This window comes from Castor canadensis, chromosome 6, assembly GCF_047511655.1.
Source record: "Castor canadensis chromosome 6, mCasCan1.hap1v2, whole genome shotgun sequence".
Taxonomy (NCBI): Eukaryota; Metazoa; Chordata; class Mammalia; order Rodentia; family Castoridae; genus Castor; species Castor canadensis.
The window spans coordinates 16,399,684-16,414,255 of NC_133391.1; the positions used below are offsets into that span (position 1 = coordinate 16,399,684).

At 50.4% G+C, this 14,572-nt stretch overlaps 1 protein-coding gene across 1 annotated transcript in view; it reads right to left on the reverse strand.

Moving 5' to 3' along the window:
- Window positions 1-14,572, reverse strand: part of Caln1 (calneuron 1) — a 306,904-nt gene that overhangs the window by 256,413 nt on the left and 35,919 nt on the right. Inside the window, exon 2 of the mRNA XM_074075771.1 lies at window positions 10,533-10,657. Coding sequence (XP_073931872.1) covers window positions 10,533-10,650 — 118 coding nt within the window. The 5' untranslated portion in view covers window positions 10,651-10,657. The remainder of the gene's footprint in view (window positions 1-10,532; window positions 10,658-14,572) is intronic.

Sequence of the window (14,572 nt, forward strand, 5' to 3'; positions counted from 1 at the left end):
GCAATGGGGGGTGGGGAGAGGAAGGGAGGGAGGGAGAGAGAGAAACATTTTATTTATCACCATGAAATTTCAGTGTAACAAACAGGCCACCAACACTCAAGTTGACACTTACGAGTTTGGAACCGTTAATATAAAAACGGCCTTGGATGTGAAAGATGAGCTTAGGGTCAGGGGATTCCCTCCCCTCTGAGGGCAGGGAGGATGCTGGGAGAGGGAACAGAGCTTAAGATGGGTTTGGGGATGCCAATGGAGGACACCAAGAAAACAGGTGGTCCTGCTCTTGTGTTTCCAGAAGACTCCCTGTGAGAACACAGAGGGGGAACGCCACACTCCAGGGTCCCCTTACAGAGGGCGGTGAGTCCTGCTCACCCAGCCTTCAGTTCAACCCCCCCATCTTCCCATCCCACCTCTTCTCTGATTCATGGAGTAAGTATTGTAGAACACATCCGGGGCTTTTGTTTGTTTGTTTACAGTGCTGGGATTTGAACTCAGGACCTTGTACTTGCTAGGCAAGCACTCTATCCCGTGAGCCACACCCCAGTCCTTTTGGTTTGTTTTTCAGATAAGGTCTTGCTAATACTGCCTAGGCTGGCCTGAGACAGATCCTCCTACCTCTGCCTTCCGAGTAGCTGGGATTACAGCACGCACCACCACACTCAGCTCCATTCGTCTATTTCAAAAGCAGATTTGTGGGCAAATCTCCAGGAAAGATGTGATTTTAGCCATTCAAAGATGTTCCTACACCACACCACACCACGCCCAGGCTTACGGGAGCCTGCTTCTCTCGGGAGAACCCAAGGTTTGGAAGCCAGCAGTCATTGTCCTCTTCCTCTTTCCCTTCCTTGACAATTTGGAGTCTTACCTCCAAGCCAGTGAGGTCACTCTTTGGAAGACGAGGTTCTCAAGTTGGGGCACCAAGAAGAAGAAAAATGTCCCCGTGGGGTTACATGAGAAACACACGACAGCCTTAATAAGTCACCAACGACCTAGCGGTCTGTCCTGCCAGGGCAGTAGTGTGGGACTCTGGCTACTCCTCTGCTTTGTCCTCAGAAGTGCTACTGCTTGCCCCGATGGGGGTGACAACTCCCGGGTATGCTCTGACACAACGACAGTATCAGTTACAACCAGAACCCTAACAACACGTGCCACCACAGATGCCACCTTTGGGCTTAACTGCCACAAATTCACCATACGAACTTCCAAAATTTCCCATCGCCCACACTGGCCAGGCGAGAGAACCGAAATCCACGGGGCCCTGAAGCATGTCACCCGACTCCACACACCACACGTCCTCGGCCACGGTGTCATGCTGTCACCATAGGGCGTGTCAGTGGGAACAAGCAGCCCCCCGCTTGACATCCTTCTCTTCCGAGGGGACCCGGCGCTCATTTCATTCCGCAAGTATTTTTGCAGCCACTGTCTGTCTACACTTCCGCTCGGGATGAACAGGCTGAACTTGAACCCTGCCTGGCCTCAGGACGGGACAAGTTTCCCACAGTTGATGTCCTCTAGGGAGCACCCCAGGCTGGCTCTGCCCCCTTTGGCCTTGCTGCACTGTCCCCTTCCCAATCCAAATATAATTACGTGTGTGTGTGTGTGTGTGTGTGTGTGTGTGTGTGTGAGAGAGAGAGAGAGAGAAAGAGAGAGGGAGAGAGAGACAGGGAGAGAGAGAAAGAGAGAGAGAGAAAGAGAGAGAGTTCTGATGCTGCAGAATTACACAGCTATCTCCAGCCTCACCTCCTATTATAACTGTGTCCGCAAAAATAATATGTAGAATATTCTCTTTCCTTTCTTAGGAGGTACTTGTGCTTGAACTCGGGGCCTTACACTCACTAGGTAGGTGCTCTGCCACCTACCTAGGACATTCTTAAAGGAAGTTTCTACTGTAAGACATTGATTTAAAACTTGAAAATGGTTCAGAGGTTGGGTAACTGATTTTTTTCGTGTGTGGGAGCACAGGGGTTTGAACTCAGGGCCTCCTGCTTGCTAGGCAAGCGCTCTACCACTCAAGTCACAGCCCCAGCTGGAACACTGATCTTAGGTCACATGGCCACTGCACCCATGGGTTTACATTTGGCATTTGGTGACACACACACACACACAAAGACAAATTGGTTTATCTCTGTTTCACTATCCACAGGTACCTAAGCTCCTCCCAGCTCACCACGCTGTCACCCACAGGTGAGGCGCCTGTCAACGTGGTGTCAGATGGTGACATTCCCTTTCCAGTAATAAGAAGGAGGAAGGGATAAAGAAAAGGCAAAGTAAACTGGGTATAGTGGCTCACGCCTATAATCCCAGCTACCCGGGAGGCAAAGGTAGGAGAATCACAGTCCAAGGTTGGCCTGGGCAAAAGAGCAAGACCCTACCTGAAAAACAAACTAAAAGCAAAGGGAACTGGAGAGTGACTCAAGTGGTCAAGCACCTGCCTGGCAAGCGTGGGGCCCTGGGTTCAAATCCCAGTACTGACAAAAAGAGAAAGGAAGGAAGGAGGGAAGGAGGAAGGGAGGGAGGAAAGCAGAGAGGGAGGGAGGGAGGGGGAGAGGCAGGGGCAGCTGCCAAGTGGCACAGCTGTGGAAGGAGCCCAGAAGCTCCGAGGGACCCCAGAGTCCCCACTTGCTTAAGATCACTTGAGTTTTCGTTGCACCCTTGAACACAGTGCCGTCTCCCTCACTGAACGAAGACATGCCAAGAGTGACTTTCGAACTTTCTGTAACCCACCACCACATGGCTCTCGCCTTCACCTCCATAGCTAGAAGCCATCTGCAGGCTCCCTTGTCATCTTTAGTGACTTTCAAATGTGCCCACGAATCCTTTGATCCTTCTCCTTCCAAGATGGAAGGCGATGCCACTTAGCTTCAGGCGTGGGCTGTACTCAGCGACTTCCCTCAGTGAATCCACGTGGAAGGGGCGATGCCCGACACCTGAGACACGCTTAGACAAAGACCCGTTTTTCCTGGGAAAGCAAAGCCGCACACTCCCACAGAGAGGCCCTGGTGGCAAGGAACAGAGGTCCCCTCCCTGCAGCCCGGTGGGTGGCCTTGGAAGTGACCTCTCAGCCCTGATCAAGGGTTCTCATGGCTGTGGTCCCAGCAAACGTCTTGACTGCGACCTCTCGAGAGAAGGAGAGCAAGAAGCAGCCGTCCACATCCATCCTCGTTTCCTCATCTCACGGGAACTGGGACACGACAGGGCTTTGCGGCTTTTATTTTCAGGCTGGTTTTGATTTTGGGGTCCTTGTGTTTGTTTGTTTGCTTGCTTTAGCTCCCGGGATGAACTCAGGGCTTCACACACGCGCTCCACCTCCTGAGGCACACCCCGGTCCTTTTTGCTTTATAGTTTTCAGATAGGGTCTCACATTGTTCCCTGGGCCAGCCTGGACTGTGATCCTCCAAACCTCTGCCTCCCAGATAACCCAGGATTACAGGCATGCACCACCATGCCCACCTTGTTTTTGACATAGGGTCTTACTTTTTCTCCCCGTGTTAACCTCCAAGCACTGTCCTCCTATCTCCTCCTGGGTAGTTGGGATTATAGGTATACCCCACCACACCCACCCTACACTTTGTTGCTTTAATTTTGTGGGATGGGGGCAATACTCGGGTTTGAACTCAGGGCCTCATGTTTGCTAGGCAGGCACTTCACCACGTGAGCAATGCCCCCTGCCCTATTTCATTATTTAAATCAGCAAGTTTCAGAACAAGTTGCCCAGCAATGTAACAATGTGGATCTCGATGTAAATTTGATGCTCTTCTGGCATGAGAAGAAGAGAAAGAAGAAATGAGCTCCTGATGGAGAAAACATCCCAACCCTTCACCGGCCTGGGTGCCCCGGATGGCCCCAGGGAGAGGGCAGGCAATGAAAGCAGCCCTGCTAGCAGGCGTCGCTAAGATCACGCTCCCGAGCCGTCCAGAAACAGGTGAGCCTGCTGCCAGGCGATTACAACAAGGCAAGGACAAAGTCAAGGTCAAAATGATGGGATAGGTTTGGGCAAAGTCCTTCTCAGCACCCAGATGGACGAGGCTGAACAACTCTGCTCACCAGGTCACCGTTCAGTTGGCTGAGGACAGTGGGGAGCTCGGTGGCTTCATTTCTGGTGCAAGTGGATGGTCCGGCAGAAACAACCCCAAACACGAACAGCTGGCAGGTCCTTCTGATCCCTCAAGCCAAGGTCGTGAGTATGAGGAAGGTTCTAGAACTTTCCTACCAAGTGTCATAGTTGGCATCTGGAATGGCCCCATAGCCCATGTGTTAAGGAATTGGTCCTTAGCTTGAAAAGTGCTGGATGCTTTTAGGTCACTGGCCCTTAAAAGGGATTGAGGGTCACTGGTCTCTCTCTGTCTCTGTTTTTCTCTCTCTGTCTCTCTTTGTCTCTATCATCTCTCTCTCTCTCTCTCTCTCTCTCTCTCTCTCTCTCTCTCTCTCTCTCTGTTGCTCTTCATTTCCTGGCCACCATGAGCTGAGCGTATTCCTTCACCACACACTTCCTGCCATGGTGTTCTGCCTCACCACCAGCAAGGTCATGGACAGAAAACTCTGAAACCATGATCCAAAAGAAACCTTTCTTCTTTCTAAGTTGCTTATGTCGGGTATTTTGTTATAGCAACAGAAAGCTAACACATCCTCATACCACCTCTGCCTGCTATCTAAAGCAAGGTTCTCAGAACCAAAGAATCAGAGAAACCCAGGATTAGAACAGTGTGATGGGAAGATTTATCCAAGTTACCACCTACCCTTGTCTCTCTGCCTTGAGAGACTACTTTGAACATCTTTCCTCGCGTTGGATTCACCACCATCAAGCCACTATTAGCAGAAATAAGGTTTTTTTTAATTCTCTGAGATTTTGAGTGAGATAAGGTTGGATGCCCCCAATGAGTCTGCAATAATAATAAAAAATACTTACATAATTTGGCATTTTAATTGTGGGATCCTATTTAAAATATTTACAGTACAGTTGAGGAAAGTACTCTCCCAAGAGGAAGAATGGCTGTCCTTAGAAAAAGGTAGTTATTCCATGTTCGCTTTTTTGCCTCAAGCAACTGAAGCCTGGAGGCAAAGTCAAAGGTCACTTGCAGTAGTGCCTGAGGAGGAAGGGCTGTGTGTTTTTCCTCCCTCCTGTCTATAGGTTTTTATTTCCCATTTCTGTTCTGACAGCCTTTGCCATTTGTGTTCTTTGGTTTTAATTTTTTATCAGGATATATTATTGTACGGGGGGATTTGCTGGGACAATTCCAAAAAGGCTTCTATTGTACATTGGTTAAATCACCCCCATCGTGTCCCCCTCCCCACTCCCACTTACCGCAATTGCAAGAGGTGTCTTTGTTCTATTTCATTACCACAGGACTTTGGGGCAATGCTGGGAGCAGACAGACTATCGATGACAAATGGATAGAGACTGGCCATCAATGACACTTTCAGAAAGGAAGAAGCCAGAAACCACTGGAAGTCTTAGGCAAATGGCCCTTTAAGATGTGGGTGCTTAGAAGCAGCTGCCATCGAGATGTCCCCCCTGTGCTCCCGTAACAAAGCTGCAAAAAAAGATGTCCCTGTCAAGGCTCCGGGAGGACAAAAGATGGAGCCAGTCGTAAGGTCCCTTCTCAGCTCAGAGCATCCCACAAGGCTCATTGCGTGGGTTTTGTCACCTCCTCTGGAGGACAGAACTTTGAGACATCGCCCTTCTCAGATAAGAGCTGAGTTTCTCTTCTTGTGACTCCTTAAACCCTGTGTTGAATAGTCTTTAGAAACAGAAAGTGTCTGCAAAAAAACCAAACAAACAAAAAAGGCTTAAAAGCAACAGAAGTCAAGAAAACAGAGGAGGGACCAGGTGACACAAATCCACAGTGACCCAGCCCGTCCCAGCCCCATGCACCTCTGTCCTCAGTGGGGAGTGGTAAAAACTCCTCTCCACCCACTGCGAGTTTGATTAATCAGCCAAGATCTCACCTATGTGTCACCACGGTGGCGGTGATAAGGCCATCCGTGGAAGCACAAAGGGTCTTGTCTCTCAGGGAAAAAGATTCGGAACATAAATGTTAAAAAAAATTAAAAATATTTTTTAAAAAAGCATGGGGCTCTAAAGCCAGGCAACACTGAACCCCCATTCCAACAGATGCCAGGGGTGTGCCCTTGGCCAAGGGGATCCAACCTGTCCTTCTTCTACATCTGCAGAAGTGTGCTTAATAACAACACCTGGTCAGGCACTGGTGGTTCACACCTGTAATCCTAGCTACTTGGGAAGCTGAGATTGGGAGGATCAAGGTTTGAGGCCAGCTCAGGCAAACAGTATGAGAGACCCCATCTCCAACATAACCAGAGCAAAAAAAGGCTGGGGGCATGGCTCACTTGCTAGAGCGCCTGCCTAGCAAGTTCAAAGTCATGAATTCAAAGCCTAGTACCACCAAAAAAAAAAAAGGAAAAGAAAAGCCCAAACCAAGCTAGGTGTAGATGAGGGCTGCAGGGAGGAGAAAGCTTTGCAGAGAAGGGACACCTTCTCTGTGAACTCCTGGCTGGAGCCTGGGGAGCCTGTGTGCACGCCGAGGTTAAGTGCCAGGAAACAAGTGCTATGACACTAAGAACAGACACTAGACCTCAAGAGGCCCCAAAAGATCACTGATTTTAAAATCTCATTAATACCCCACACATCCGATAGAAAGACCACAGCTGGACAGTAACTGGACGCTCCTGGGATTTTCACAGCTAGGTCCTAAAAAAAGCACAAAACTAAACTACATAAGTCTAACAGGGTCAGACAGTAAAGTAACTATCCAAGAATAAAACCAGCATTCTTAGACGGTACCAGGGGCTCATGCCTGTAATCCCAGCTACTTGGGAGGCAGTAGTGAGAAGATCGAGAGTTCAAGTCCAGCCTGGGCAAAGGTAGCAAGAGCCACATCAAAACAAAATAAAAAACAGAGAGGGAGTGATTTGTGGTGCAGCTCAAGTGGTAGAGTGCGTGCCTCGCATACACAAGGTCTTGGGTTCGACTCCACACATGAAAGAGTCAGTCACACAACTGAGTAAGAGAAACAAAATAGGCCACATAAGAACAAAGCCCTCTGGGAGACTGGAGCAAAAGGCTTCATCATCACACACACATAATTTATGGTGGGACACAGGAGACATTTTCATAAACTGTATACTTGCGGTCCAAGGCAGCTCCAGGCAAAAGTGTGGGACCCTATGTGAAAGCTGAAGCAAAAAGGGCTGGTGGAGTGGCTCAGGTGGTACAGCGCCTGCCTAGCAAGTGTGAGGCCCTGAGTTCAAATGCCAGTGTCACCAAATAATAATAATAATGGCACATTTTGCATCTGCAAGGACTCTTTGACACACTGGAAGCTCCGCGGGCGCAGGCAATAACGATGTTTATTTGGCTTACTCCTCTATGCAAAAACATTTGGGTGAACATTGCTTTGACTGAATGAATGAATGAATGAATATCGATGTGCTTTACACAGTTTTTCCCCACTGTGTTGGGGACTTGGTTCCCAAGGTGACAATGTGAGATGCAGTGGCATCTTTAAGAGGAGGAGCCTAGAAAGAAGTAATTACATCTCCATGTCACCGGGACCTGGTCCTCAGGAGCAACCCCGGCCCCTCCCCAGCCTGGCCCTGGTTTCCCATGTCCCGAGTGGCCTGTCATCCCCACTTCCCAGTGATGTTGTCCACAGAGAGACCCTCACTGCACCTGAGCCAATGCTAGTACTGTGCCTTGACACCTCCAGCACTGTGAGTTAAATAAACCTCTTTTCTTCATGAAGTGCCCAGTCTCAGGCATTTCGTTACAGTAACAGAACGGGAACTCACATAGACGGAAATGAACGGGAAGAAGTGAGCAAATGAACGAGTCCATCCTTGTGGAGTCCTGATGGCTGATTTCCAGCTCCAGTCTAGCAATTGGACTTGGCTGTGCATTATTGCCTCCTCAGGAGCTCTTGGCCTGCTCGTACTCTAGGGTAAGCAACCAGGTACCTTTGGCTCTTACATTGGAAGGAAAGGACATTCCATCACTGGGGTGACCAGCTCCAAACAGGAAGTTGCAGGTGCTGTGGTGTGTGGAGGTGGGGAGCGGAAGAGACGAGTACCCAAGTGCTACCTGTGCCCAGGCTGGCCAGGCCACAAGGATGCTACAGTGCCCACAGGTGTCCAACTCGTCCACTCCCTGTCACACCACTGTCCTCTCAGGACACGTGAGTGGCCCCGAACAACTTTGGTGTCACCAAGCAGGCCTGGGAACTGTGGCTTCCCCAAACCAGACCCACAGCCATCTGAACCAACAGGCCAGTGGAGACCCCGCCTGTGGCTCCAAACTCAGCACACATGGCCCTGTACCACCCCAAGCCCCAGGACACTTGTGACAAAACCAAAGGAGTTATAACTCAGTGTCCTCCCTGGCAAAAAATCAAAAAGGAGTACAAGTCTTTCCTGTGAAAATAAATGGCCCTTCCTAGGTTGAGAGCCTGAAGCTGGCCTCAGCCATAATGCCAACCAGCCAGCTTCCCCCTATCAGAGACCCCGACCCCAGCTTGGGGACCATGAGGCTACTGTCCCCACAGCAAGGTTACCTGTTAAGACAGCAGCTGGCTTGCAGGTTCTGCCATGTGACCAAGAACGTGGAGGGTGGCTGGTGCCAGTAACTCCCACCTGTAATCCCAGCTACTTGGGAGGCTGAGATAAGAAGAATCACAGTTTGAGGCCAGGCCAGGCAAATAGTTCATGAGACCCCATCTCCAAAATGACTAGAGCAAAATGGATTGGAGGTGTGGTTCAAGCAGTAGAATAACAGTTTTGCAAGCAGGAAGTCCTGAGTTCAAAACCCAGTCCCACCAATCAATCAATCATCAATCAATCAATAAACTAGCGCCCCCCTATTGATGGCCCTGAGCAGAGTCCGGGTTATCGGTGAGAAACCTCATAGTTGTCACCAACTAGGGGAGGAGGAGGACATGGAAAGACACAGTTGATGTCCAAACTTCAAGTTGGTCTAGACTTTTACCCAAAACATCCAGGTGGCCCTGCCCAGCTCTCACAGCCAGGGCCACTCAGGGTGTCCCCCATGAAAGGCCTCCCCATTCCTCCTGCTAACGAGTGACCGAACCCAGGGACCTGCTCAGATAAACCAGCAAATATCAACCCCATCCTGAGCACAGACTCCAAGGTTGGGGAAAGTTGTGGTCTCTGCCTTCCAGACAGCCCTGTTATGTCCCTGAGTTTGGTCCCTAAATTTCTGCATAGGCTCCTGATCATCTATGGGACCACCCCAGGTGGTGGGGCCTTTGGGGAGGTGACTCGGAAGGCAGAGATGTCCCTATGAAAGAGGCCTGAGGGGTGCTCACTTGACCCCACCACCTTATCTGTGTGCCAACAAACTGGCCCTCACCAGACACCCAATCTGCCGGCCCCTGACCTCGTGCCTCCAGAGCCGGGAGCAGTGAACTCCTGTGGTTCGTAAGCAGTGCAGTCTGTGGTGTTTTGTTACAATGGCTGCAGCCCGGCAGTGCCATTAGTCATCCACACAAATGACCAGGGTTCAATAAGCAGTCAACCAAAATGGACAAGAGATGGAAGAGGTGTTCATGGCTTTTCCCCTTTACTTCCCACTCCTCCTACCCCAAGGCCAAGCCAGTGTGACCCCGCTGGGCCTGACGAACCCCTGTGGGAGGTTATGCTCACCAACGTGCACACACGAACCACAATGAGCTGGTGTTGGTGCACACCTGTAATCCCAGCACTCGGGATTAGAGACATTTTAAAAAAGCATTAAAAAAAAAAAAGACAATAGGGAAAACTGACTCTAGTGTGGCCTCAGCAGAGGCCTCAAACTCATTTTCTATTTTAGGAAAAAACCCTGATCTCCCTCTCGCTTTAAATTTTTTCTTTTTTTAATCAGGGGTTGGTTTGTTCAGGCTACCACAGGACACAGTCCTACGGTGAATTTAGTGGCCTGGTCTCAGGTTTATCCCCCTCTTGGTCCCGTCCCACACACCCAGGGCTGACTTCCAAAGGAACCAGGGATTAAAAGAAGCTGCCGCCCTCCCCACCAGGACACACTTCTAGATGATGGTAAACTGCACAGCGATCAAAACACCACGGCCCCAAATCAACAGACAGGTGACTAAAACCTCCCTGACCGACAGCCTCCTCGGGAAAGGACGACGCAGAAACCAGGCAATTCCACTGGAGATTAAAGATTCTGTCAACTGCACTTGACCTTGGCCAAAAGGTGAAGAAGTAATTAAGACTCCATCAACTCAACAACACCTTGTGGGGTGAGACAGGGTCTCGCCATGTGACCCAGGCTGACCTTGATCTCACAGTCCTCCTGCCTCAGCCTCCCGAGTGCTGGGATTACAGGTGTGCCCCGCCACGCCCGACTTTGAACTCCTCAAGCAGTATCGGAGGAAACCAAACTATTCCACAAAGATTCTTTCATGCTACAAGATCCATCTCACGCAAAGAGGCCATTACTTGGACAACACTTGGTCTCTGAATTTTTTTCTCACTGTTCCACCTTGAACTTGACCCCAGCTCCTTACCGTCCAGCTCCTCCACGGAGATGTTAGCCAGCTGCTCACTGTCGCTGCCCGCAGACAGGGAGCGGTTGAGGTAATTTCCTTTGTACAGCAGGCCGGCGGTCACATGGTGGAACGGCATCTTCTCCCTGCTCAGGGACGAGGGAACGGGAGGAGAAAAAGACACCATCACTCACCCCTTCCTCCATTTCTTCCCTAAAAGCCTGCCCCAATTTTCAGATAGCCGGCATCTCTAGAGGGAAAGTCAGCGGGGCCCCAGGGTCCCACAGCTGGTGGAATTCCTGAAGGATCTTGGGGTCTCCCCTTCCTTTGTTTGAAAACTTCCTTTGTCCTCCCCTTTGAATTACAAATTCTTTTTGGCAGTACTGGGATTTGAACTCAGGACCTCACACTTGCTAGGCAGGTGCTCTACCACTTGAGCCACTCCACCAACCCTTTTTGCTTTAATTATTTTTCTGATAGGGTCTTGAGTTTTTGCCTGGGGCCAACCTCAGACTGAGACCCTCCGACCTCTGCCTCCCAGGTAGATGGAATTACAGACAGCTGTGTGCCGCTACCACTCAGCTTATTGATTGAGATGGGGGCTTTGCTAACTTTTTTTGCCCAGCTGGCCTAGAATTGTGATCGTCCTGATCTTGGCTTCCCAAGTAGCTGGGATTGTAGGTGTGAACCACTGGACTCAAAAATTTTTGCTCGGTGCTCCTAAGGAAAGATTAAGCATCCCAGACACGGTGGTCTGCCCAGGAACTGGCCGTTTAGGCTGTGACACAAGTGTTTCGTGTTTCCCAGGGAAACAGGTGTGCCATCCACGAGGCACTCAGAACAGGTGGGGGATGCCCACACTCTCTTTCTTTCTTTCTGAAACAGTCTCACTAGCTAGTCTCGAACTCATGATCCTCTTGCCTCAGCCTCCTGAGTGCTGGGATTACAGGTGTGCACCACCATGCCTGGCCTCCAGTTCTACATCTCCCAGACGCAGCCACCAGGCCTGACTGGGATGCAGACGCCACTTGCAGAAGTGACTGGTGAACACCAAGCTCTGGATGGAAGTCACACCTCCCCCTCCCAAGTGAGGACATGGCGACTCAACATGTCCCAGAATTAAGTACCTTCTGGCACTCTCGTGAGAAATAAGGTGTCTCCTGGCCCAGACTAGTGATCTCCAGGGAAAAGTCCCAGACAGCCACCACTGGGACTTCAAAGTCCCCCAGTGCAAGGCAGCCCTGCTGGGAGCACAGGGCACAGGAAGGAGTGAGCTCCCCATCACGGGGGCATCCAAACAGGTGCTCAGGGCCTCCCTGCTGCAGGTTCTGGGGCAGAGAAAAGCCCCCAAGCTCCCTCCCACACTCTGTGGAAGTCACTCGCAGAGTCCCTTGGGTGCTAAGTCATCTGTACGTAGCTGGAATAACCCCAGCCTCCCAGCCCTCCTGTGTGACAAGGTGTAAATGTACAAGAAAAGACAGACTCAGAATGCAGATCCCCGGCAATGACTGCTCAGGATGCCCCAATCTTGCTGTGCCCCAATCTTGCTGGGCTTCAAACCACACTTATTATAAAAACGCAACTTGAGGGGCCTGGTGTGGCAGTGTATGCCTGTAATCCCAGCTATGCGGGAGGCAGAGGTAGAAGGATCTTGATCTGAGGCTAGCCCAAGGCAAAAGCATGAGAACTTGGCTGAAAAAAAATAAAGCAAAAAAGGGCTGGGGGGCGTGGCTCAAGTGGGTAGAGGGCCTGCCTAGCAAGTGTGAGGCCCTGAGTTCAAAACCAGAGAAAGGGAAGAGGAGAGAGAGAGAAAGAGAGAGGGAAAGGAAGGGAGAGAGAGAGAAAAAGGAAGGGGGAGGTTGGGGGAGAGGAAGGGAGGGAGGGATAGCAGGAGGGAGAGAGAGAGGAAGGGAGAAGGAGAGGCAGAGAGGGAGGGAGGGGGGAAGAAAGAGAGGGGAGGGGAGGGGAGGGGAGGGGAGGGGAGGGGAGGGGAGGGGAGGGGAGGGAAAAAGCAACTGAGAGCATCCTTCCCTGATCGTGCTATGGCACAGGGTGGCACAAGGCACCGGCCTCCTGTCATCTTTTCCCTGTGACATCATTAGGCGACCCACCCCAGAATGCCACCCCTCCCCTCTTCTAGCATCGGAGTCATACCACCATGTCCCTGCTTGTGCTGACAGCTGTGACACACAGACCAACCCACAAAACTCCTGGAAGGTAAGGGCTCCACCCAAGACCCCAGCACAAAGCCAGTTAGCAAAAGGACATTTCTAAACTCAGGTGTCCTAGGAGTCATTGTGACTGAGCAGCTCAGACGGGCACCTGGAGACCAAGCCCTCATCTCAAGCTGAAGATGTGTAAAAATGTATTAACAATCTTCCCGCAAAACAGGCTGCACTTCCCATGGCCTCGCTATCAAAGGTGCTCCTCACCGTGACAGAGCTCACAAATGCCCCAGAAAGTAAAGCAGACACATGGCTGAGGGTGACGCCACCTGTCACCCTCTAATCCTCCCTTGACTGCCTCCACGACTAACAAAATATCCATCCACAGGTCCACCACCAATGGCAGATGCAAGCCAAAAAAGATGGCTGTAATGTGACAGTTACAAGGGATGTGTCTTTGGCTTACTCCTCCAATCTATCGTGAGGCACAAACAGAAGACCAGACTCTTTTCTCTGGAAGATGGCTTCAACTGCCATCTCATCTTTGCTGCAAATTAGTTTTAGTCTAAACAGGAGGAAAAGGGAAAATCGGACATATGCATTAGGCTTGTGTATAAACGTAAAAATGAGGCCAATCCTGATTTCCTAGGGCTGTGCGCCACGGTCATTGAGCGTGAGTTGATGTCCATGGTCCAAGAAAGAAGCCTACCCTGGGCTGGCCATGGTGTTGCATATCTGTAATCCCAGCTAATCAGGAGGCAGAGGTAGGAGAATCACGGTTTGAGACCAGCCTGGGCAAAAGCACAAGACCCTGTCTGAACAGCAAACTAAAAGCAGAATGACTGGCGCATGGCTCAAGTGGTAGAGCACCTGCCTAGCAAGTGTGAGGCCCTGGGTTCAAATCCAGTGCCCCTAAAAGAAACAAAAAGAAGTCTCTGCTGGTTAACTCTTCCTGTGTCACTTGACTTTGCCCTCCACACTGACCCCAGAAGACTTCCAGCCTCACCAGCTGTTGTCTTAACCGGTGATAAAGTCTTCCTAAACTCGGAAACACATTGACCTTGATCGTGTCTACTTTTGCAACCTGGAGCAACAACCAGGACAGGCGCTAAAACCATCCCTTCCGGGTCACCACAAGTCACTCAAATTTCTCAGCATCTTGGTCCCATTATCACCCTCTGCCTGGATACAGGATGCTTTGAATCCACATAAATTTTTATGGTGCAAGAAATAAAAGTTTATACTCCAGGGAAGACATCCAGTCCACACCCCAGGTCTGCCACCCACCGAGTAAACAGGGAGTCCTTTGCAGAGAAAATTGGTCACAACTGAAACCCACTAGGGACCCCAACATAATTTGCTTCTGAGAAAAGCTGATTATGAAATCAGGCACACGTTCAAATCATCCCATCTCTGCACCCCAAAAGCTCAAACTCTATTAAGCAAGCCTGCACACAACTGGGCAGTACATACAGATAAATAAAATCGAGTTCCAGAGAGGGAAAACATTATCTCAAGTAAGCGAAACCAGTCGCTGTAATCAGAACTAAATTCCACTACAAGCCACCTGGGAAATTCAAGCTTTAGAATTCGCTCCTTGGCAAAACAGGAAGTACAGAAGTCCACGAGCAAAGACAAGCTTCATCCTAAAAGGAAAATGTTTTTATTTCTTGCCAGTACTGGGATTTGAACTCGGGACTTCTCACCTGTAAGACAGGTGTTCTACAACTTGAGCCAATGCCCCCAACCCTTTTTGCTCTGATTATTTTCCAGATGGGGTCTTGCTTTATGCTTAGGCCAGCCTGGACCTCCATCCTCTTATTAAAGCTTCCTGCGTAGCTGGGATGCCGGGTGGGCACCACCCAACCCAGCCATTGGTTGAGATGGGGTTTCGTG